Source organism: Poecile atricapillus, chromosome 13 (assembly GCF_030490865.1).
Source record: "Poecile atricapillus isolate bPoeAtr1 chromosome 13, bPoeAtr1.hap1, whole genome shotgun sequence".
Taxonomy (NCBI): domain Eukaryota; kingdom Metazoa; phylum Chordata; class Aves; order Passeriformes; family Paridae; genus Poecile; species Poecile atricapillus.
Window position 1 is genome coordinate 6,853,569 of NC_081261.1, and position 24,762 is coordinate 6,878,330.

Sequence of the window (24,762 nt, forward strand, 5' to 3'; positions counted from 1 at the left end):
ACAAATAAAGGGCACAGAGCACTTAGGGTTTGCCTGTGAGGAAGCCCAAGGTCTGTGCAAAGCTGGCAGATCTGGAGAAGGGGATTTCACAGGGTGCTAAGGAGACAAACCTCCTGTTCCAACGCACAAGTGCAAGAAAGAGCCCTGCTTGGGCTCAGTGCTTAGCTCAGGTTCCAGGATGATCAGGGAGCCTGGAAGCAGCCTGGTTGTGCCCCCACTTGGAGAACACAAAGGTTGCCCTTAGGTGACCCTCAGTAACCTTTTGGCATCCTTTGCCTCGGGTGGTTGCGCAGGCAGAGAGCAGCCAGGGCAGCTGCAGGTCCTCCCTGAGCACTGGGCAGCTCCAGGGCCACAAAGGTCATTCCTGCAGCAGATCCCAGCCCTGCCTGGATGCTGAGTGGCCAGTGCTGACTGTAACAGTGGAGGCACCATGTTGTCTGCAGGACTTGCCCAAAGCAGGCCAGATATTGCTGAGAATAAGTTTTCATAGGGTTCACACAGGTTGCTGGGCTACCAGCATCGTTCCCATGTTTCACCTGGAGACCTGAGGCCTCTGCGAAATGCCAAGGTGGATTCTAGTTGGCTTTGGCAAAGGTGGGGGAACTGCTCCAGCAGCCTTTTGGAGAGATGACTCTTGCCTGGGGTGGGAGGAGGCAGGGAAACCAGCTTGTGCTGGGAGGCCTGCAGTGTCCCATCACTCCTCTTCTTTCCTCCTTCATGGACTGATTGCAACCAGAACTGCAAATCTTGCCCAAAGTGTGCCCTCTCCCCATCCTGCTGTGCTGGCTTGCTGGCATCACACTGTTCCTCTGCAGCCTTTCTGAACAGCAGCAGCAGCACCTATCTCCATGCTCTCTGTCAAAATCAGTATGAGGGTGAAGGAAAAAACAGAGTTCAGACTAAGGTACCAAAGAGTTAACATTTTTCTAGGTTTACAGTTGTATTTGTAGGATTTGTACTATGTCACATTTATAGCCATGAGATATTATTTTTATGCTGTAAACTTTTACAAATATGTTTTTAAAGAAAGAGTTTAAAAATAAAGGTGTTTTTCATTTTGCAAAGTCCCATCTCTTCCTTTATTTGCCTGCTTTTGGTTGCTCCCACTCAGATGGGGCTGGGAACACAGCTTAACCCTGTGGTGGGTGAGGGCTAAGCATGTTAATACACTGTGCATGACCCCAGTGCTTAGTGAAAGCCAAGCTGGGAGCCAGGCAGGGAGAAGCACTGCAAGGAGCAGCCGAGCCCAGAGACAGGGTAAGGAAAAGGGGCAGGATCTGCCCCATCTCTCTGGTAACTGTGCAGCTTGTGGGTAGAGGGAAGGATACCAGGAATGCTTCTCATGTATATCCCCACTGCCTGGGGTTTGGGCCAGCAGTCCCAGCTAAGGACTTGGCTCCTCAGAGCATTGTTGGGTCTGTGCTCAGATCAGGGTGAGGATGCAGGAGAAATGACAAACTGAACAGTGGCTGGCCTGAAGGAGATGGCAGATACCACAGCACTGATTTTCCCACATAGTTTAATAGCTCAGGGCAGTGGGAGGGCCTGGAGACAGCAATAGGGCAGGGTACCAGCAGGAGCCACACTGCAGCACACAGGGCATCCCATGGGCAGCTCTCCTCCCTTCCCTCTAGGATGCGGAATTTGCTGATACCCTCAAAAGATGCAACTCCAAAATCCTGGCTCCCCACACCACCACTCTCTCAAACCCACATGTCACTCTGCTCGCCAGCCACCTTTCCAGAGCACTGAGGTCGCCCAGCCATGTCAGAGACAGGCACCTTTTCTCCTTTCTCTAGCTCAAATTTAACTGCTCCTCCAAAATTCATCTCAAGCTGCAGAGAAGGGATGTTGCATCTGCTCTGAGCCATGGGCTTGGAATGCCCAGGGTTGCTGCAAAGAGAGGCTTTTGGTTCAAACATATCAGTGCTGACCCTTTTTCTGGCTACATGATTCAGCCTCCACTGGCAACAGTTGTGCCTCCTTCAGCTCCTGGAAACTCCCTGTGTACCCAAAGGTCCAAGGCATGGAGTGCAGCACAAGCAGGTCTAAGTTCCAGCAAGGCTTCTCTTTCCAGCACGGCCTGTCCTGGGTTCCTGCCTTTGCTCATTTTTCCATAATGGAGGTTTGCAGTCTCCCTGACCAGCTCAGGCTGATTGTCCCCAGATATGCTCTGAGTCACCTGGCACAGCTCAGTCAGGGCATTTTTCTCCAGGAGCTGAATCAGCAGGGAGAAAAAAAAAAAATCCCCTTTTGTCCAGAGAGGCTGCAAAAGCTTGGGGGGAAGCAGAGAGGGGGAACTGACAGACCTCAGCCCTGGATCCTGCAGGCTCCCACTGATCCCCACCTAGCAGATCTTTTGCATGTCAGGATGTGCTGGAGAAGGGTCATGAGGCTGGAAATGAGCAGGCCAACACGTAGGCCCCCAGCAGGCATTTCCCCCACCCCAAAACAAGTCTCCTCTCCAGTGATGAGACAGACACCCCATGGAAGAGCTGAGAAAAGCAGAGACACTGCAGTGACAAACCCTGTAGCTGTGACAGCAGCTGAGTACCAACAGGACACAGGTGATCCACGTGTGTCCCCAAACTGCTGCAGGGCAGTTCAGGCAGGAAGGGCACCACGGCACCATGGCCAGCTGTGCTCAGTGCTGGGCTCCCATAGGGCTCCCAGCCTGGGAAAGAAGCCTGAGCTCCCAGTGCTCCCAAGCAGGACTCACAGCAGCCTCCATTCCCCCTTCCCCAGCCCGTCTACCAGCCAATGAGCAACTTTCATCCCATCTTTCACAACCACCAGGGCCTCCACAGATATTCCTGGGCTTCAAGTTGTTCAAAGTAAGGTTGCAGCCTCTCTGAGAGCATCCCTGGCCTGTGCTCAGAGCTGCCTGGGCACATGAGTTCCACCTGCACTCCTGTGGCTGAGCTGCTGCTTGCACATAAGATTTGGGGTGCAACCTGCAGGAGGAAGAGAGGGACACACAGGAGGGAGGAACCCCAAGTTTGTCCCAGTGAGCACCCCCAGGTGTGCCCAGCTCAGGCTGGGGACCCATGTGTCCAGGCTGTCACCTGGGGATCACTGCCATCAGAGATACTCTGCAAGGGGCCCCCTCAAAGAGAGGAAGGAAGGCTGAGAGATTGTTTCCTTTCTCTCTATTAAACCTGTCTGGTTTAATACTTATTCACATTGGTGAGTCAGTTCTCTTTGAGCTGGCATTTGTTCCTGGAAAAAAAAAAAAAAAAAAAAACTTAAAAAGAAGAAGGAGGGAAACAAACATCCTTTAAAAAACCCCTTTGGCTTGAAAGGAGGAAAGAATAATCAAGCAGACATCTCCTGTGGCCCAGCTGCTTGACAGCCCCCCAGCTCTGGGCAGGAGCCCCCCAGAGCATCCTTCTGCCTCTAATTCATGTTCTTCTTCCCTGAATCCTGCCAGGAAAAACTGCTGAGGGGAAACGTTCTTTGGCCAAAAGCTGCCATTCCTTCTCTCTGGACTCCCTCCCTCTCTCCAGCCATCCTCCTGGCCAAAACCAAGAGCTCTCCACGTTCCCATGACTCTTAGTCATCTCCAGCACAGTCAGCCGTGCTCTCATCTCCTGGCCCCAGGACCTTGTCTTGCTGGTACCTCTCTAACTGCCCCCTTTGGAGATTCCCCTCCAGGCTATGGAGGCTTTCAGGGCATTGCAGGTGCAGATTCAGCAGCTACCTCTGTGCAGATATTTTGGAACAACTCTTCTCTTTCTGTCCATGGTTTGTCGTGGTGTTCCTGTCACCTCCCTGCTTTTGGGGCTGCAGCTGGGGCAGCTGGCAGAGCCCTGGCTGGACCTTCCTCCCCTGTGCTTCCTTCCCAGCACTGTCAGGAGATGGCTGTCACTTCCACCCCAGAGCTGCTGTGAACAGCCCTGAACTGCTGCAGCCTGAGGTTATCCAGAGACAGAGCAGGGGGCACGCTGTCTGACAGGATCTGCTAATCCTGCTGACTTGGGTGGCCCTGGGAGGGTTAACAAAGTGTCTGATTTTTTCATTACCAACAGTGATAATTAGCTAACTGTTTAATTACCTCTTCAAGGTGCCTGCCAGGTTGTCAACTACAGAACAGCTCCAAGCAGCCTCCCCACCCGCAAGGCAGGAGGGCTGGGTGGGACTGGCTCCAGGGGAGGAGGGGTCTGTGCTTGAGCCCTGTGGCTGCCTGGTGGTGACAGGGTCACTCTGACCCCCGGGACAGGAAAGAGCAGGGGTCCCCATGTGCCCCCCAACCCAGCCAGGAGCCAGAAGGGCTCTGCATGCTGGACTCCAACACCTCTCCCTGACAGAGGCGGTGGTAAGGCTGGAATGGGGCTTGGGGGTGATCTTGAGTGGCCAAAGGACCCCTCTCTGCACCAGGGATCACACTTTTGGTTAACACAAAATAATTTGGCATCTTCACAGGCTTTTTCCCACCTGGGAGCTGCCCCAGGCTGAATTGCCTTTGTGGGCCTGTTGTGAAGGAGCCTGCCATGTCCTGTGGGGGTCCTCAGGTCCTAAAGCCAGCAAGAGCCACTGGGCCTGAGGTGAAACTTGTCCTCCTGCTGAAATAAAATGGAATCCACTGCCTGCAAGTGTGGGGACACTTTTTGTGCCCGCACAAAGTGAAAGTGTATAAATGTAGCTGGGGATTGGAGTGGCAGTAGCCAGAGAGTATCAGGATTATCCCAAACCCCAGCATGGTGCAGTGGCCCCTGCCAGCCCTGGGGAGTGGTCTGGGGGTGGACACCTCTCTGAGACCCCCCAGCAACAGGGGAGCCCTGCAGCAGGGTGTGCACATGGCCCCACCTCTGCCACGGGGTTTGTCACTGGTGACGTGACAAAGTGAGGCCTGTTTTTTTTTTCCCCTGTTTCAAAAACAAACAAAATAGGGAATTTGCTAACTTGTGGTCAGCTCAGAAAGGAGAAGCTCCCGACAAGGGAGTGCTGGGGACGGTGCCCACGAGAAGAGGCACCCACTGCTTGAGAGGATCCTTCAGTGGCATCGGCTCCACGCTGGGGACACCGCAGTCCCTGGGGACATGGGTCCTGCTCTCCTCCTGCTGCTCGCAGCAGCTGGCTTCTGGCATGGTAAGTACCCTGACTCCCTAAGCCCCACGTCACTCCAGGGGAGTTTTGGGATGTGGGGAGGGTTTCCTGGGTGTTTGGTGTGAGTGCTCCATTCCTCAGGTGAGGAGGGCTGATGGCCTTGGTGGGGACAGGGCTGTGCTGATGCTGGACTAACAGGCACACAGCTTCTGGAGGTGAAGGGTGAAGCTGGGCTCCCAGCCATGTGTCCCAAAAGGCTGCTGTGGGCTGGCATGGTCCCTGTTTCTGGAGGCTGCTGCTGTGAGCAGGTTGGAGGATCCTTGGCGTGGGTAGGCAGAATGTGTGGCACTGCAGGGAAGAGACACCAGCGCCAGGATTCAGAGCAGACTTGGCTGTAACAGCTTTCTGAAGGTCATCCAGAGCTGGCTGCAATTAGAGAGGGAGGGCAGTGGTGGAAAGAGGGTGTGTTGCTTGTCTGTGTTGGCTCTGGAGCTTGGCTGCCCTGCCAAGGTCAGAGGAGAATGGAGAGGTGCATCTACCATAGGCAGAGCCTTGGCTGTGGGGAGATAAGAGAGGGAAACTTCCAACCCTTTGGGTCTGGACAGGGTTTAGGATGAAGGAATGGTTCAGCAGCAGCTGCGTCCTGAGGCCCTTTACAAATAACACTTTGCTGAGATGGGGAAGGAGTTGGGGATGTTTGGTCTGTAGGTGCAGGAATTGGGAAAATCAGCTGCACTGGCACCTTCCAGAGCACCTCATGCCCAGCTGGAGTGTCTGAGGATTGCTGGTTTCTGGTAGTGCTGGCATACACAGCAGGGCTGTAGAGCCAGGATGCGATGGAAACAGAGCTCAGCCAGCCAAGAAGGGACAGGTGAACACACCTGCTTTTTAAGGCTGCAGAAATGGCCAAGAGGTGATAACCCACCAACCTCAAAAAAGTGTCACTAAGCCTATTTTGAGGTTTACAACCAAAGAAGTGGAAACCAGCACTAGTACTCTTGCATTTTGAGGTGCTAGGTACCTCTCAGGTCCTGTGTGGCACTCTCCTTAATACTGCTTTTGAACATGCTTGGGGCCACAGTGAGACTGTGGTGTGAAGTCCTCCTTGGAAGGGGACAGCCTGTGGGGAAAGCATTTAGCATGTGGTAGGCAGAGAATCCTTCTTGGGGCACTGCAGTGCTCATGTTTTCAGCCCAGGAAATTTGTATCACTCTCACTTCAAGTGATATTTACAGCATGTTAAGCGGAATTTTCTAGGCCTGCTGTGCTGGGTACTGGGTTGTGAAGGCTGCAGGGTTTTTAATTTCTTGTGTTTTTTTAGGATAATAGGGACTGTAGGCAAGTCTAATACAGATCTGTGAGAGATCATAACAGCTGTCAGGATCTCTCCAAAGGTTCCTTGAGCCATGGCCAGTGCAGATCACAGCTGTGCCATCTTCATGAGGCACTGTCTGCTGTGTCAGGCTGTAGGACACACATTTGTGTGAGTACCAGCACTGCAAAGTTGCACTGTGCCAATTTTCTATAAAGTTATAGCCTCCAGTAGTAGTCAGAGCCTGACTTCCTTCTCCAACCTCTTGGATTGCAAGTGCATCTTCTGTGAGTACCCAGGGCTGATGTAATGTGATTGTTGTGACCTGGGCTCATGCTGAGGGAGGGTAAGGGGCTCAGATCAAGCAGAGAAAATGTTTTAAACCTGATAATCTTGCATCTGTGTTCTTGACCATCTTGAGGTGTATCCCTGGGGGGTTTGTTTTCTTATTGTGGGTAATCTAAACCTCTGAGGTAGAAGCCCCAGGCAGAGCTGTCATGAGCACTCTTTTCTCCATCCCCAGTCCCCCCAGATGCTGTAAATGACTCTGGGGAAGGGGTCCTCAGAAATCAAACTTTTCCCTGCTATCATTGAGGGTGGGACAAAGGGAGCTCAGGTCTGGTATGGGCCAGGGCCAGACCTTAGCCTAGTTACCCCCCAGGACTAGCTCAAGATCCTGGTGTCTGGCTTCTGTGGTAAGGATCCTGGGCACTGCTGTCATACCAGCCTTCACTTCTCCTTCCTCCCCAAATGCTCAGCAGAGGAAAGCAGTGTTTTGACTGGCACAGGAGAGGCAGGGACAGAGTCTGCAGCTGTAAGGAGAGGCCATGGTTACACAACCCAAGTGTGGTAAAACCTCTGGCCAGCAGTTACTGGCAGTGCTGCGGAAGCTGCTGGAGAGCAGAAGACATCCTTGGGCTTCGTGCAAGATTGCACAGTGGTCAGCAGGGAGAGAGCCTCCCCCAGCAGCCCTGCTTCCCCATTCTGGAAAAGGACCCGCTGCTCTGACTCATCCCCCAGCACACATGAAGGAGTGGGTGCTTGGTGACCTTCACCTTGCCTTGTCCTGCATTGTCTCTGTCTGGTCTGTCCTCACTCCACCTGTGTGGTGCTCATATTGTTGATGTGAGTCTCTAGTGATAGCCTGAAGGCTTTTTCCTCGCTGCTCTGGAAAGCACCTACTCAGAGCCCTTTCTGGCCACAGCATCTCAGTAGTACCTGTAAGCTGATGACAGCAAAGATGCACAGTGAGATTACTCCTGTTCATTTTGTGTTCTTTCCTTGTCCTCCTGCTGTGGTCAAACCAAAGACAAGTGACAACGTGGTCTTTCTCTGAACTTGTTTGAATACAGCTCTGAGTCAAAAGAGCTTGGTCCCCATGAAATGGTGCAAAAGCCCTGGGTGTGGATGGATAGCCAAACCAGAGAGTAGGCGAGGGAAAAGGATCCAGTGACAAAGAGTTAAAGCAACAGGATTATCAAACCCCACCAGAAAGCGCAGCTTAGCAAAAAGGGAGGAATGTTTTGCCTCAGATATGTGGAAACTGTAGCTTTGTAAATTATTCTGGGATATATTTTTCTCCACTCTGGGCTTCTCCTCTTTCCACAGAAAGATAAAAGTATAAAACAAAACAAAAGAAACAAACAAAAGAAACAAACAAAAAACCCAGCCTGGGAGATAAAATGTCAAATATTCCATGCTCCAAAGATCCTTGTCTTCTCCTTCTCCCCAGAAGGCGAGTGACTTTGAGCTAGGCCTTGTCTGAGCTTCCCCATAGCAACTGTGCCATTGACACACACCAGCAATGCTCTCCAGGGCCTTGAGTCTCATCTTCTCAACCCTTGGTTGCAGTGAGGGACCCATCAGCCCAAGATGGCAAAAATGCTGCTCCTTGGGCTCTGAGGTGTGGGCTCTGGATGGCACAGCCCTGAGCACATCTTGTAGCCCAGGGCACACAGTTGTACCTTGGCCATCGCCTTCCTCCCCAGAAGAGCTGTGAGCAGGGGTGGATGAGGATGGAGGTGTTGCAGGGACAGTGTCCATGGCAGGAGGATCACAGTCTGCAGAGAAATGAATTGATAAGCTGCACAGCTCCCTTTCTGATTAGTACTATTTGAATGAGGGTGTGTGTCCCTTTAAGATGTGAGGTTGGGTTAGTGACGGGGAAGGAAAGCAGAAGTTGGAGAATAGCCCTGGATAGGGGCTGGAAGGGGGTGCAGAGCCCCCCAAGCACAGATAGCCATTTGCAATGTGTTTCCTGTCCTCCCTGGGGGACTGGCGTGGGGTGGCTCTACCACTTCTTCCCCAACCCTGTGGAACTGATTCATTTTGCACTTCCCCCCACCCTAAATATAGGTGGTAACTCGAAGAACTCGCTGACAGGGCAGAATGGGGAAAAAATATTTCCCTCTGACAGTAAGGCTGGAGTAGGACCCTGGTTCCCCTTTATTCAGCCAGCAGAGCAGGCATCTTCAAAGCAGAGATGCATCAGAACTCGGGCTGGTTGTGATGCCAGTGCCCACAGGACTGGTGTGTTGTCTAAACAACTGCAGCCATGGGCTTTCATCAGCTGTTTAGCTTTTCCATGCCTCAGTTTCCTCTCCCAGATAGGAATAATAATAATGCTGTCTCATTTCATAATGTTTTACTGGTGTCTGTGAGGAGAACGCAGTGTGTGACTCCATGATACACATGAGGGGGTTTCCTTCAAAATCCAGTACATGGCAGCAAAAAGCCAGTTTTCCACTTCCTAAAGGGTATGCACTGATCTGCAGGAGCCCTCCAGGTCTGTTCTAACTCATCTCAGCACCAGTGCAACAGAGAGCCCCATGCACCAAACTTGATTTAAACTCCACCAAATGATGCTGTGGGCTAACCCAGTTCATAGAGCAGCTCCAGCTCTGCCACAAAAGGAAAACTATTGTAAGAAGAGGCAAAAATCAGCAGGAACAATTGCCAAGCTGGCATTTGCCCTAATCAGCTCCAAATGATTGTTTTCCCTAACCCAGTGCTCTAAATGTTCAAATGGCAGGGAAGAGGGAAATGTGGAGGGTGGTGTTTCTTCCCTGAAATTCATTCCTTGGAGTATTGAGCTATATGGATCTGGTGTGACAGGGAATGGGTGAAGTGATGTGAGCCAAAAAGCCAGTCTGAATCCCAAGCTCAGCCTTTTCCTGATGCTGAGCAATGTGAACTCAGCAGTGTGAACTCCAGCAGAGAATCTTTGGGCATCATTTTTGCATTCTCACACTCTCTCTTTCCCTTGCAGGCTCAGCATCTCCAGTGATCAGCCCTGACCTCCCTGCTCTGGTTGTCAACACGGGTGATCCAGTCCTCTTGCACTGCTCAGGAGAGTCTGAAGTTGCATGGAACAGCAAAAAGAATACATTCAGTAACCACACCATCAGCACCATCAGTATTCCCAAGGCCATTTACAGGAATACAGGCACCTATAGTTGTGGTTATGTCAACAGCAGTGACAAGGGCATTGCAGCCATCCACCTGTTTGTGCGAGGTAACCCTGCTTCTCTCTTCCCACATCCACTGGCAGAACAGCCTCCTTCCAGGGGGCCCCTGCACAGGTCCTTTCTGCAGTGCTGTGCTTGTGTGTGTGCTTGGGGAACACTGCAGCTCCCAGTGGAGCCACAACCATGTGAGTCCACATCAAATGGGGCCCATGGTTAAAGCACTGGGATAAAATACAGAGCTATATCTCATGTGTATGTGGATCTCTCCTGGATCTCTCCCTCCTTCTCCTGTGGTTCCCTTCTTGAAAAAAACAGGGATGTAAGTCTGTTCAGTGTTGTAATGAGCGGTGAGATTTGCAAATCAGAGAACTGTATTGCCAGTACCTCAGATAAGGGAGAGAGTCACATGAATTACATCCTCACAATGTGACCTGAACCCCAAATATTCATTTATCCCAGAAGAAGCTATGCTATGGTAGCTCTACTTCCCTTGTACCAAAGGTGCTGCCCTGAACAGGGACGCTGGAGGTCACATAAGTAAAACTAACAGCCTGGTGAAAAGTTCAGTTAGAGGTATGCATACTTTTCAGCCTCTCTTATCCGTGGACATTTGTGAGCTGCTTGCTGTGATCCCCTCAAATGCCTTAACTGGAACTGGGTTTGTCATGTGAGGGTTTGGAGGCTGAGTCAGGCAGGCGCTGAGCAGAGCTGCCCCAGCATCGAACTCCCACTGGGGAGCAATGCTGGAGACTTGCCTTTGCTGGAATGTGTTTCTCAGCTTCAGAGCATTTTGTGACCCCTCTCCTCTGCAGATCCCGATAACGTGTGGTACACCCCCTATTTCCGGATCCGGGGAATTGAAGGGGGGAATGTTGATTTCCCCTGTCTCATCACGGCCCCCGAGTACGGATCCAATGTGACTCTGGTAATGGATGACTCCTCTCCTCTCCCACCTGGAACCAGCTACTCCTTCAGTGCTGAGAAAGGAGTAAGACTTTACAATGTGCAAAGCAAGCATAAAGGTTTTTACCGATGCCAAGCACAGATAAATGGAAAAATAAAGAATTCATCAAGAATAAAACTGGTTATGGAAGAAGGTAAAGAACTGGGGTTGTTGCTGTCCTAAGGGCCACAAATAGCTAAGCTGGCCACAGTAGATAAGGAAAAGCTCCTTTCCAGTGGCAGGAAAGACCTTCTGAATCTGCAGTTTCTAAAGGTTATTTAATGGAGGGCAAATTCCATCAGCCTCTGGCAAACTAGTTCCTTCAGATGGGTTTCCATGGGTTCAGCAGTCTTCAAATCTTTGCAGACACAGACCAGAGAAAAGTGTCCACCAATCTCTGCAATGTTCTGCAAGTCCTTGGGCCCCGGTGCTCCATCTTTCACCATGGCAAAAGCTTCTCCTTCCCTTTTAACCCCAGTCCTGACTGCTTTGTCCTCCCCACAGACACATGCTCAACAGGGAGCGGTGATCACTAGGGAAGGGGAAGGTGGGGGGTAAAGAGGCTAAAAAAGATGGAAAGGAGGAGGTAGAATCATAGAATAGAGTTCAGGTGAGAGACCATGAAAATCATCTAGTTCCAAGCTCACTGCCACAGGCAGGGATGCTACCTGCTAGATGAGGCTGTTCAGGCCCCACCTAACCTGGCCTTGAACATTTCAGGATGGGGCATCCACAACTTCTCTGGGCAACCTGTGCCAGTGCCTCACCACCCAAGGTAGCCAGGTCCTGGGGAGTCTCCAAAGCACAGGGAATCACTGGACAAGCTGACAAAGCTGGATCTTTCCCTGCTTGCCTTTGTGCAGCACTGGAGAAAGCGGTGTCAGTGATGATGGACCCTGCAGACCACGTGCGCATCGTGGGTGAACCTTTCCAAGTCACCTGCAGAGTGATTGCTCCTTCCCACAAGTATGACATCAGATGGGTGACAGCAGCACAGACAGTAAGTTGGGGTGTGGGGCTTTCCTGGAACCTGGGGACACAGGGTGGTAAGAACTGCCCAGACCCACAGCAAAGCCTTGTACTACCCAACCAAAGCAGCAATTCAAGCTGTAGAAATTTGAATATCCTTTCTTTGGGATCACACAGGATTAAGAAACACCTGCCTATTGTCAGAATCTTGCTGCAAGAGAGGAGAGTGTGTTGTTTCAGCTGAGTTTATTGGACAGGAGCCACAGTACCTATTAAAGCAACATTTCTCTACCCAGCCCTGCCAGGGCTTATAAAGCAGCAAACATTTTCAGGACAGAGCTCTCCAGAGAAAGGTGTGAAGAAAAGGAATACATTTCAAAATCTCTGTGATGCACTTCTAACTGCTAGATTAGGTTAGATGAGGTTTACTAGAAGTCCTCATTATAACTGATGCCTTTATTAAGGAGATGAAACAACACACAAGGTATGTTTGGATCACACAGTGTAAGGCCAAGTTGCAGTCAGAAGGCTGACAATAGCTGTAATCTAACTGCTGTGGAATATCTGCCCTGGATCCTTGGGTTTGTTGTGGCTCTGGGTCTCCACACAGGTTGCTCTCAGTGGTGAGATCTCTAGCCCAGAGCAGGCAAAGTGTGTTTGCTCTGCCCTTCCAATGTGTGCTGTTCCCTCTCTGCCTGACAGGTCATGAGAACTAAAAGGACTGACTTTGAAAATGGTAACTACTTCATCAATGACTCCCTGTCCATTGCAGCCGTGACCATGGAAGACAGTGGGAAGTACATCTGTATAGCTAACAATTCAGTAGGATTCAGGAATGCCTCAACAGTGCTCCAGGTAGTAGGTGAGTACTTCCCCAAAAGGCTGGTAGGGCTGAATCATGCATAGCCTTGAGCATTTGATGCTTCTGGCTCCATTATCTTCCTAAATTTGTTGTTGAGAACATAATTCTCACTTGTGCCTGAGGACTTACATGAGAGCTATGGAGCTGCTAGGAAAGGAACTGGTGTTCCCTTTGTATCTTGAGGGGCCAGAGGATATGTTTTGGGCTCTGGATTAAAAATTGGAGTGCTCTTCTCAGTCTCTGTGCCTTTATAAATAGCTTTGAGACAATAAAAAGGGAATGGGGCAAGGTTGTACTGGAAGATCAGGAAAGGCTGGTTAGAAGGAAGGGTGAGCCACATGAGCAGAGTGTGGATCTTTGTCTCTTCCAGTTACAGATCCACACAAGGGGATTCAGGCCTATTACACACTTGTTTGTATCTCAAGATGGAAAATTCATCCTCGCAGCTCACAGGCTGATGATCCAAAGCTGCTGCATACCACAGCTCAGAAAGAAGGCTCAGTCTGAGTTATTTCCTAGTGAGAGGCCAGGATTTTAGCTAAAGGGCCTGTCTTTTATAGTCAATTAGGAGATACTGTTTTTAGCCTCATCACTTCTTAGGATACAGCATGTAAAACTTCTTTCCCCATAAGGCTTCACTAAGATTTTCTAGCTCTCCTCAGGCAGTGTAATCCAAGGTGCCACGACAAAGAATCAATTTAGAAGTACTCCTTTGGCAACATACCTGTGTAATGTTTCATTCCCTCCTGCAGTCTCCCAGCTGAGGCTGCTCTTTCCAATAATGATCCATTTATGGAGCTGCTATAAGGTTATTCCAGGTCTCTGGACATGCCTGCTGACGGTCATGCTCTCCTCCACCCTGCAGAGAGAGGTTACGTGCACCTGATCCCAGGGCAAGCCACCAGCCAGGAGGTTGCTCTGGGAGAGAATGTGAAGCTGCAGGTCCACATTAAGGCTTACCCAAAACTTCTCCAGTGGGCCTGGGAACACACAAATCCTTTAAAGAACTCCAAAACCACCATATTCAAGGACCAAATGATCTCTGGAAACAACTGGTACGTGCTCTTTGTCTTCTACACTGGCATGTTTCCAAGAGAGCTTTCCTTGAGACGGGCAGGCCCCATTCTACAGAAAACTTTCTGGTTTTAAAGAGGGAAACTGTTCTGCATTTCTGTTTTCTCTTTCCAGTATTATTAGCAAACCACAGAATGATCAGATCAAGGAGGACACCACCCTTCTCTAAATTGGCAGTCTTCTATTTAGAAAGCCTTGTGGAAGTCACTATCATGTTTGTGATCTGCTTGATCAATTCTGCACTCTCCTTGCCAGGAGAAATTGCAGGAGTGGATGAATAGTGCAAAAACCTTAATTCCCTTACTGGTCCTTGGACCCATCCCCTGCTCTGAGGTTGAAAGAGTGTGCACTGAGAGGCACTGAGAGCCCCATGTCAAAAGAAGTCACAAACATTACGTGAATATGATCCAACAGAGGGTATGGGTCTGCTCTTCCAAAGCCTACGGCCAACTGAGACCAAGAGGAGACTGAAAGAAAATCATTCCATTTGTTGGGGTTTTGGGCAATTTCCCTTTCATTTTCTTAGGGGAAAAAAACAACAAAACAATCCACAAGAGGAACTGTGCCACTTGGCAAATTTAGGGCTTTAGGGTGAACTCTTTCTTGCACTGAGGGCAAAGAAATGGGCTGGGTGCAGAGGGGAGTGGGCATTAGCGAGCACAACTTCGTGGAAAAAAACCCATTCTGCCAAAGGCAGGAGGACCAGCATCCCCTGACCCTTGAAAGGCCATGACTTAGATGTTAAATTATTTCTGAGCGTTCACCCACCTGTAGCCTTTCAGAAGTGCTGAAGTGCACTTGGTGGCAAAAGGTATTTCCTCTAAGGAAGATCAGTCCCTCTCCACTTCCCCCAAGAAGCAACCAGCAGGTTCCCTGATGGGCTGGGATTAGTGCTGGGAGTGTTCAGTACTCCAGAGCACAGGAAGCAGCAGCATCTCACTGAGCAAGGCCTGTGTGCTCTTCACAGTGTTTCTCTGTGAGCAGGTACAACAACACGCTCTCCCTGGACCGCCTCAAGGAAGGAGAGGGAGGGTTCTACACATTTTATGCCCTCAACAATGTGACCAATGAATCAGTTACCTTCAGTATCTCTCTGAAATGTAAGTGCCTCACCATCCTTTCACCCTGCTTGCCCCTGGGACTGCTTCTCAGTTGGAAAAAAAGTTGGTTGGGGTGCCAAGCTGCTTCCAGCTCAGCAGCCACAGGACACACAGACCCAGCCCAAACGTGCCTGTGTGTAGCACAGGGGTTCCTCCTGGTTTATTGTTGCACACATGGGAAGGAAACAGAGCATGGGGGATGTGCTGTTCCTCTGATCACAGCATTCACTGTTTATGTGGCTTCCCCAACAGCTTCTCCAAGGGTCTGCAAAATCAAGGTGCCAGCCGATGACCCCAGCACCCTTCAGTGCGTGGCCATCGGGTACCCTGCCCCACGCATCGAGTGGTACCAGTGCCCCGTTCACTCGGACAGGTAAGAGCTGCCCAGGGGATGGAGCAGCTCCAGGCTGTGCCCCTGCCATGCTGGCATTTAGCACCACGTGGGCTCCTGGGCAGGCAATACAGCAGAGCCTGTCCAGTAACAGCAACAGGGAAGTTGCTCTGCTGGAAAAAGAGGTTCTTGGGGTCTGCCTGAGAAGAGGGGGAACTTTCTATTCCTAAAGTCCTGGGCTTGAAGAGATTTTCCACCTGTGATTTATGTTCTCCCCATGTTTTTCCAAGGAGCATATAGATCCCTTGGAGAAGTGCCCTGGTGTATGTTACTGTAGAGGTACATCCTGGCTGGCCCAGTCATCTTTTCGGGACTTCCCTAGGTCTGAGGTTCTGCAGAGCATGGGTTTACTGAGCTAGGGAGTCATGGGAAGCAACTGCAGCTGCCAGCCACACTGAAGGGAATGATGGCAGAAGACATAAAGTGTTAATTATGTGTGCTGAGCCACATAAAGGCAGTCATAGCTCTGTCTATACAGGGCTGTGATGTTCAGGGAGAGGTCTTTAACTCAGCACAGAATTACACATCTCACAGAGCTGCAACCTAATTCCCAGTGTCTTCTCTCTAGTCTGACAGCTCAGCTGTGAGCTGCTGTGCTGCAGAGGAACACTCACTGTCTCCTCTTGCCATCCCCACAGGTACAGTGAGGACTACAGATTGATACAGAATGACTCCAGACCCCAGGTGGTGAATGTATTGCCCTTCCAAGAGGTGGAGGTGGAGAGCATCATCCTCTTCCAGGAGCTGGGTGACAATTTCACCTTCTGCTGCGTGGCCATTAATGGAGAAGGGAATGCCTCTGACATGTTTCACTCACTCACCATCACCAGTAAGATACAAACCATCACTTTGGCAGAGTGGGGGAGAATCTGGGGGCTTTGAGATTACATTCTTTATGTATATCCCCACTGTCTTGCAAGAGAGCTGGAACAGATTCCATAAGCCTTTTATCCTCACAGGTGTGAGGCTTTGGCATTTGCCAGTCCTAAGGGCCATGTGGGAATTTCATGTGAGAGCCAAAGGCTGAGCCACACCATGAGCATCTTAAAACTGCAGGACTCAGCTCCAGGGCATGGTGCATGCAGCAGTTCCTCAGCCCATGAAAATACAGGGGCTGCATCTTTTGGTGGGGCTGTTCTTGCTGAACAGATCTTGGTCCCCAGTTAGTCTGACCTGCACCTGGTGATGTTTGGGTGGAAATAGGGAGGCATGAGGAGAACCATTGCAGCCTAGAGGTTGGCATGCAGGCCTTCCCTCAGCTTCCAGCAGCTCCCAAAAGGGTGTACTGAAGGCAGTGCTGGGGTGTGTGGCATACAGAGGAAGCCAAAGTGAATATCCGGATATTCAACTGGATATCCATGTCTGGATATGAAGTGAATTCTGGATATTCACGGATAATCTCAGAGTTGGGATTGAAATAAGAGTGTTTACTCATCCTCTTTTTTTTTCCTCTTCCAGGGAGTGTCATGGCCCTTCCAAACAAGCTCTTCAGCCCTGTTCTCTCCTCCTGCATAGGTGCATTGGTGCTGCTGCTCCTCCTACTCCTCTTCCTGCTCTACAAGTACAACCAGGTCAGATTCCCTGCTGCAGGGCAAGGGCTGCCCAGCCTGAGGCCACACAGCCTCTGCTGACAGCCAGGGCAGGGACCATTCAGCTTGGAGGTACCAGGCAAGCTGCCTCCTTCACCTCCCCTGCCTCCCATCTTCTCCCTGGAGTTTCCTGCTGCAGGGCAAAGCTCATGCACCCAGCCTGGTGTGTTAATACCTCCCTGCCCTGGTCCCGAGCCCAGAGATCAGTGTGGTTATTGTTTGGTGTCAGACAAAAGTGCTCACTCTGTGAGCTGTTGCAGCTGGTTTTGCTCTGAGGTCTCCACAAATCCATGGACTGAATTAAGGGAGAAAAGAAAAAACAGTGGTTTGCAGTTTGCATTTACTTTTTATTTGGCTCACTGCTTTATAAAAAACCCTGTTTTTATGGAGAAACAGGATGATGTTAGAAGAAGTTGTTTCCAGGAAGACTTGGTCACTGTTTTTATATAAGAACTTGCCCCATTTTCTCTGCAAGGCTCATTTCCAGAATTTGGATTCCTTCTCTGTTTTTCCACAAATGGAACCAATCAGTAGCCACCTCTGCTTCATCAGTGGGTGAGAATCTCCTGGTTTTCATCTCTCCCTTTTGGCAGCCTTCCTTTGACAGCCTATCAGGGCTGAAGATTCTGCAGCAAAGTGCTGGTTGTCAGAAGATACATCAGAGCCCTCTCTCAGACAAGAACCTACAGCTTAGCAGGCAGAGCTGCCTTTGGACAGTGGTCCAGAGGCAGATGGATCAATGTGTAAGCACAGATCTGAAATTAATAGCTTTTTGGAAGGGCTTGCAAGCCCAAGAGAAGCAGGACATGTCTATAAATAACATGGTTACCTATCTCAGATAAGTAAGTACCAGCATTCTCTGCTCAAGGACTCCAGCACTGCTTCTCTGCCTTGCCTGGTTACTTCTGCCATGGCATTCTTGGAAAAGAGAAATTCTTACTTCTCTTTCTCCTTTTTTATTTTACCCTTGTAAGGGAAGTGGGGCTGGGCCAGCTCCAGTGTTCTGCTGTGCTCAGCAACCAGGGCTCCGAGGAAGGAGACACAGTGGGGACATCTCCCTCCAGCTCCAGCTGGGCACTGTCAGCCACTGCTCTGGTGGGACAAGCTGGATCTCCCAGCTCTGCCAACCCAAATGATGGCAACAGGCTGCTTCCAGCGGCAAGAGAGCCCCCCTCAGTCATAGGTGATGACCTGGGGGGACTTCATAGCTGCAAGGAGTCCAGGCTGTCCAGCAAAAGCCTCTCTCACTCAGTCCAGATTCAAAAGATATTTGATGGGATGAAATCTGTACCTTCCCTCTGCGCCTGCAGAGTAAGCTTGAGCCCCAGCTGGGGCTGGGGAACCCTCCCAGCTTGGGAAACAGCGAGTAACTGGAGTCTCTTCCTTACAGAAACCCAAGTACCAGGTGCGGTGGAAGATCATTGAGGCCTGTGAAGGCAATAATTACATCTTTATCGATCCCACTCAGCTGCCATACAATGAAAAATGGGAGTTTCCAAGGAACAACCTCCAGTTTGGTAAGAAGCCTTCCCTTCTGCTTGCCTGCTGGCATGCAGCTCATCAGAGAGCAGAAATGCTTCAAGAGTCAGAGCCAAAGCTCTGGGTGATATCCAGACTGCATCCAGACATTCCAGTAGCATCCTTAACCAGGCCTTGTTGCTCTCCTCCACACAAGGTGGCAAGTGGTAGGGTGTAACCTTCCCTCCCTCCTCCTTTGCTCCAAGCAAGGCTGCAGGGGTCATGTCCCTTCTCTTGCATGTGGGGTCATTCCTGAGGGACAGACTTGGTGAGGCAAAGTTTGGAGATAGCCTCTTTCACACCGTCTTTGCTCACAGCAGAGTTCCCCACAGCTGTTTGCCAGTTCCTGACTAAGGGATGTGTCATCTTGTGTGAGCCCAGCAGGAATCCCCATCCACCAGACATCGTCCTCAAGGCTGTGTGCAGGACAGCTGATCAATCTTTCTCTATAAAATGTCTAAAAAGTACATTTTTCATCTCTCTGCAGGAAAAACTCTTGGAGCAGGAGCCTTTGGAAAAGTGGTAGAAGCCACAGCTTTTGGGCTGGGCAAAGAAGATTCGGTGCTCAAAGTGGCTGTGAAGATGCTAAAGGGTGAGCACAGAGCAACTTGCAAGGGCTAAAATCCTCCAAGCTCCTCTGGGCAGGATGTGGTGTGTGTTCACCACATGCTGGTGCTCACAGGCTGCAACAGCTCCTTTTTAAAGCTGTTTCTGTGCCAAGTACCAGATGCTGGAATCACACTCTTGCCTTTTTTGTGGACAGAGGAACAGTTAGAGACACAGTTTTCACTCTGTGTCTCCTCCTTTTGTTTCATAACACTGTCAACAGCTTTTTCTCTCCTCTCCCTTAATCCACCCCCCTTGTCCCTCCCTCACTCCTTCACACAGTCCTTCTCTCACCTCACAGCATCAGCAGACACGGATGAGCAGGAGGCTCTCATGTCTGAGCTGAAGATCCTGAGCCACCTGGGACACCATGAGAACATTGTTAACCTGCTGGGGGCATGTACCTGTGGAGGTAGGACCCCCCAGCCCTGCTGCCCCCACAGACCCCTGACAGGGCTCCTGACTGTGAGCTGATGAGCTGTGTGGATTCTGCTGCCCTCCCAGGGAAAGCAATCCTCAGGACAGGTCACAATAACACCTTCCCCTAATGAACCCTTTCTGCTGCTCTCCCAGGCCCAATCCTTGTCATCACTGAGTACTGTCGCTATGGAGATCTGCTGAATTTCCTGCGGAAGAAGGCTGAATCCATAATTATCCAGGATTCTGCCCTGGACACCTCTTTAGACAGTGCTGCTGATTACAAAAACATTGAGCTAGAGAAAAAATACCTCCGCAGGTAGGAGCAGAGCTCGGGTGGCTGCAGGGCTGAGCAATGCAGGGCCTGGGTACTCACTGGGAGAAGTGTGAAGAGCACTGTGCTGGGGAGAGATCAAAGTCAGAGGTCTGGGGACTGACAGGATACCAGGACGTAAAACCCACTGGGCTTGCATGTGTTTAGACCTGGTGATAGTTCCGAGTTTTTCAAAGACTTTGACAGCAGTCACTGAAAATCCCACAATAAATCCAGGTTTCAGCTCTGTCTGTCCTTCCACAATTCAGAAACAAAACTTTTTGGTTTCCTGCACTATTGGGCACATGGGTTTGGTAGGAAGAAGCTCACTGCTCCCCATCAGTCAAGAGATTAAAACAGGGGGAACAGTACTTGGAGCCCAATAACACAGAGGGCCCAGATCCCCTTTCTGAATCAGCTTCAAGTTTGCCTTTGGCCTTAAGTCACCTTCTGCAGGCTTGTTTCTCCTCTTGGAGGGTGAAAGGTACTGCTAGAGGGTTCTAACAGCCTGGCCCCCCCTCTCTTTTGCTTCTTACTCAGTGACAGTGGCTTTTCAAGCCAGGGTTTGGAAACATATGTTGAAATGAGGCCCGTGTCGTCATCATCATCTTCAGCAGCGTCAGATTCTGCGCAACTCAGGGGTGAGTCAAAGGTTCATTTCTGTGACTTCGTGACTTCTTTCTTTTGGCCATCCTGTCTGGTTTAGCTCTGGGAACTACAACATGCCACAGTTTGTGTTACTCGCCAGCTTTGCAGCAAATCTAAATCTCTGCTTTGAATTTCAGGGAGAAGCTTGGAGGAAGAAGGTGAAGCCAGGGAGGATCTCCGTCCCCTCAATCTCGCTGACCTGCTACAGTTCTCCAGCCAGGTGGCCCAGGGCATGGCATTCCTCGCATCAAAGAACGTGAGTGCCAAGAGGACCACTGCCCCCAGCACACCAGGTGGGAAACACCAGTCCAGCCAAGCAGGAGCCACTGATCCTGGCTGCAGAAGGCTTGGAGGTCTTTGGATGGGGTAGCCAAGCTCAAGAAAGCTGCTGCTGCTGGAAATGGGCCTCTCTGCTCTGTCTGTTGGGTTCAGACAGGCTGGGCCCTGGTGTCTGGTGTTTCCTCCAGAGCCTTTGTCTCCCATGGCCATCATAGGAGGGCAGTGTTACAGGGGGAACCCAAGCCTGTGCATCATGCTGGTATCAACATTTTCTCTCCTGTTTTGACAAGAGGTCAGGAACTTTCTCGTGAATCTTTCTTGTTTTGGCAGCGTCCCTGCTACCCCAGGGACAAGGAACTGAAAGTGGCTGTTGAGCTGACTGCCAGAGCTGGCTCAGAGTGTCAGAGTCACCCTGTGACTGTTTCAGAGATGAGGACACAGTGTCAACAGCCTCCAGTTCTGAGCCTCCCCCTATGGAGAAGATGACAGCCCCTTAAGTGATTAAAGAACAGAGCATGAAATGTCACAGTGTCTTAACATTGCAGATGAAGTGCTTGAAAGAGAGCTACAGACATGTAATTTGTATATGACATGGTGCCTCAGACAGCTCTTCAAGCAGTACATGTTTCCCTTGCCCCTACAAGAGTTGTTTTGGTGGCAGACCTAGGCTGTAGGGAATTGTTTGGGACTGTTGGGGGCCAGTGACTGGGTCTCAGTTGTGGTCTCTTCTCCCCAGTGCATCCACCGTGACTTAGCAGCCAGGAACGTGCTCATATCAGACGGACGGGTAGCCAAGATCTGTGACTTCGGCCTGGCCCGAGACATCATGAATGATTCCAATTATGTTGTGAAAGGCAATGTAAGTAATAAAAATGGGCGCAAGAGAAGGTACAAGGGTAGGGGGGGCTGGAGCATGAAGGATAGACAGGGTGTAGCATAAGCTGCCAGTCTGTCCCAGTCTGCAGGACTCTCTGCTCTTCCAGGCCCGCCTGCCCGTGAAATGGATGGCCCCAGAGAGCATCTTTGACTGCATTTACACAGTGCAGAGTGATGTGTGGTCTTATGGCATCCTGCTCTGGGAGATCTTCTCCCTCGGTAAGAAAGAAGCAAGCTTGCAAACATCTTTTGTTTTCTGTGGCTCACTACTGCCCGAATGTATCTGCAGAAAAATTTCCAAGAAAGAAGGAAGGTTGACAAAAATCTAGGTTTATCAGGGCTATAAAATGCTGTGTTACTTTTCCAGAGGGACCATTCCAAACAAAAAAATCCTAGATCATTTTCTCTAGCTCAGACCTCCCTGGGTAGCACTGGCTCAGGCAATGCTCCAGGCTGCCTATTCCCACCCCTAAAGGCTGCAGTGTTGAACTCTGGTCTGAGAGCCACCTCTGCTCCTTTTCCTGTCACAGGGAAGAGCCCCTATCCTGGCATGGTGGTGAACAGCAAGTTCTACAGCATGGTGAAGCAGGGATACCAGATGGCGAGGCCTGACTTTGCTCCCTTGGAAATGTGAGTGGATGCACTGAGATTCACACAGCAGCAACAGGGGGGCTGCAGCTGCCTCATGGCAACATGACAGGGACATGGCACAGGGACCTTGTCCACAGGTCTGCCTGCTGCTCCCAGGTGTCTGCCTTGAGGTTAAGGATGGATCATACCAGGCTGCTCCTTGCTCCTGTAGGAAAACAAGGCCTGGGGCAGCCTATCCAGCATCTCCTGTTTAGGGACAGGAGGACAAGAACATTCATATTACATGTCTACATTCCTGAACTTGGTGGGGTTTTCTTCTTCTTTTAGTTAACTTCTTTTGGCTCTATGATTATGAGAAGACAAGCCTGAGTAGGCTACAGGAGGGTAATGAGTGTAAATCTGAAGTCTTGGTGGCATAAATCTTGCTGATTAGTTTGCTCCATCCACTCCAGTGCTCACCATTCCCTGGAGCACTGCACTCACCATGGGGTTTTTGGAAGACAAGGGACTGCTCAGTACTGTGTCCCTGACATATAGAGTGCTGCAGGGAAGAGCCTGGGGTTGCAGACCCTCCAGCAGCACCATGCAACCTCCCTGTCCCTGTCTGGCCCTGCAGGTACAGCATCATGCAGGCGTGCTGGAGCCTGGAGCCCACACGGAGACCCACCTTCGACCAGATTGGCTGCTTCATCCAGAAAGAGCTGGAGGTGCATAAGGAGCAGGTGAAGACCTCTGGAGAGGAGAAGGGGCAGGATGTCTTTCTCCCTACATGAACACATTTTCTGTGATCTCCCTTAGCTTTAGCTGATGGGAGCAGTGTAGTGGTGGTGGGAAGTACAGAGGCATCCAGCTGAAGGCCTGTCACCCCCCACCATGGCCAAGGAGGGCTGGACAAGGAAGCACAGCTTCTTGGCCAGGCAGTCACACACTACCAGCATAGCACCCAGCCCCACTCTCCTAGAAAGCTGTGCATTCTCTCAGGACTAGCTGTCCATAAAAGCACAGCCCCATGCCTGCCCTGCTGGTTTGTCAGGCCCTGTGGGCACAGCAAAGGGTGGTAATGTGGAGTGAGCACATCCCCAGCTGGTCACCTGCAAGGGAACAGGTGTCATACACAATCGAAGGGACCAAAACACACTCAGGGTGCTGTGTTTCTTCCTTTTCTTTCAAGGACTACACCAACCTCCCCTCCAATGCTGAGGAAGACAGTGGCTGTGATACCTCTGGCTGCTGTGAGGAGTCCTGCGAGCAAGAGGAGAGTGGGCAGCCCCTTCTCAAGGGCAACAACTACCAGTTCTGTTAGGTGGCACCTTTACCCTGGGACTGATCCTTGTCCTGGCTCCAGAGCTCACCCTAGGACAGACACCTTCTGCTCTGGCCTTCTCTGTGCTTTCTCAAGTGTGAATGTTACGGACTCTCACCAAAAGGAGAGCCAAGGAGTCACTTTGGGGTCCCTGAAGTCTTATCTCACACATAGCACAGAGATGTTAGGATGGGAACAGGCTCCACCTCTACGAGGTACATAGAGGTCCCCAGCACCTGCCTCCCCATGCCCCAGAGAAGGCTGTGGGAGTTTGGGTTTTGCAGTTTTTAAAAAAATACTAGTCACAGCCAAGTAAGACATTTCCAAGTGTCACTTGCATTACTGAACCCTTGTGTTTTATAAGCACATCTTGAAATATGTCTTGGCACTGGAACTGCTCCATACAGTCTATAGCTGGTTCTGCTCTCTTCCCTTTGTCAGTCTGGCCGTGGATGTTGCAGTGTGTTTAGATATAGGTAAAGCTTCTACATAGCATTAAATATGTACTAACCCCTGCACTTCCTTGTGCAATCCACCTCTCTGCAGCTGATGCTTCTGCAGGGAGTGTTTGGGTGAAGTGAGCCAGAGCCAACCCCAGGGTTATGTGAACTTGTGCCTCACTAACAGGACAGAGGGACAGTTCTTTCTCAGGTAAAACACAGCAGAAAACAGTGATCTTCCACGAGAGCACTGACCACAACCCCAATCCAGGAAAGAATGGCAGCTTAAAGAGGTCTAGAAATGATCAACTTTACACATATCCTACAGAATTTCTGAGTTACTGAGCATGTAGCAATCACTGCCTTTGTCACTATTACAGACTTGTACTAAATTTCCTAAATGTACTTTTACTAGTACAACTGAGGTGATTTTTTTCATAAGCTAGGGCCTAATGCCCTTCAACCTATTTCTCAGCTAGCTCTTGCTCAGGGTTACTACTGCCCCAGCCACCCAGCCCTGTGTACCTACCTGAAGGAACTAAGGAACCTTCTCAGCTTCACCTGACTTGATGGGTAAAGGATCTCTATTCCAGGTACAGGCAAACTGCAACTGACAGGGCTCAGGCAAACTACAACTGCACGTGGTCTTTGCCACACTGAGCAATTTCATTGTGGGCCATTTCTGATTCTATTAAATCTGGTTTTATGCTAACACCAAGTGATTCATTCCTCCTTACTAAATGAAAAGCTATTGTAACTCTATCTGTCAGCATTATAAAAAATAAAATAAGATGTTTAACAAAATGAGTCTCTTTAGGGCTCTAAGGACTGTTCTCAGAGAGGAACAACTCAGAGGATGGGTGATGCACTGGCCTACCCACTCACCCTGCAACTCTGTTCCTCAGTACCAGTTCTCAAAACTACTCATTCTTGTGTAACGCAAAAACTTATTAAAAGTAAGATTTTTAAAGCTCTGAAGTAGCCCCTGTGTGTGGATATAACAGAATGTAATTTCAGT

The 24,762-nt window shown here is 50.3% G+C and overlaps 1 protein-coding gene across 1 annotated transcript; it reads left to right on the forward strand.

Moving 5' to 3' along the window:
* Positions 1-4,901: 4,901 nt before the first annotated feature.
* CSF1R (colony stimulating factor 1 receptor) lies at positions 4,902-24,718 on the forward strand. The gene is made up of 21 exons (XM_058848443.1): positions 4,902-5,088; positions 9,627-9,872; positions 10,638-10,922; positions 11,632-11,768; positions 12,440-12,599; positions 13,465-13,654; positions 14,658-14,773; positions 15,026-15,146; positions 15,803-15,993; positions 16,623-16,735; positions 18,144-18,270; positions 18,759-18,863; positions 19,179-19,289; positions 19,451-19,613; positions 20,148-20,248; positions 20,393-20,511; positions 21,271-21,393; positions 21,518-21,629; positions 21,941-22,040; positions 22,618-22,723; positions 23,173-24,718. The coding sequence occupies exons 1-21, from the start codon at positions 5,040-5,042 to the stop codon at positions 23,302-23,304; spliced, it is 2,907 nt and encodes a 968-aa protein (XP_058704426.1). The 5' UTR covers positions 4,902-5,039; the 3' UTR covers positions 23,305-24,718.
* Positions 24,719-24,762: the final 44 nt, after the last annotated feature.

Bases quoted from the DNA above. Each gene is read 5' to 3' on its own strand.
- CSF1R (XM_058848443.1), top strand. From the start codon at position 5,040: ATGGGTCCTGCTCTCCTCCTGCTGCTCGCAGCAGCTGGCTTCTGGCAT. The intron at 15,147-15,802 runs GTAAGAGCTGCC...CCATCCCCACAG, and splicing joins TGCCCCGTTCACTCGGACAG to GTACAGTGAGGACTACAGAT. The intron at 19,614-20,147 runs GTAGGAGCAGAG...CTTCTTACTCAG, and splicing joins GAGAAAAAATACCTCCGCAG to TGACAGTGGCTTTTCAAGCC.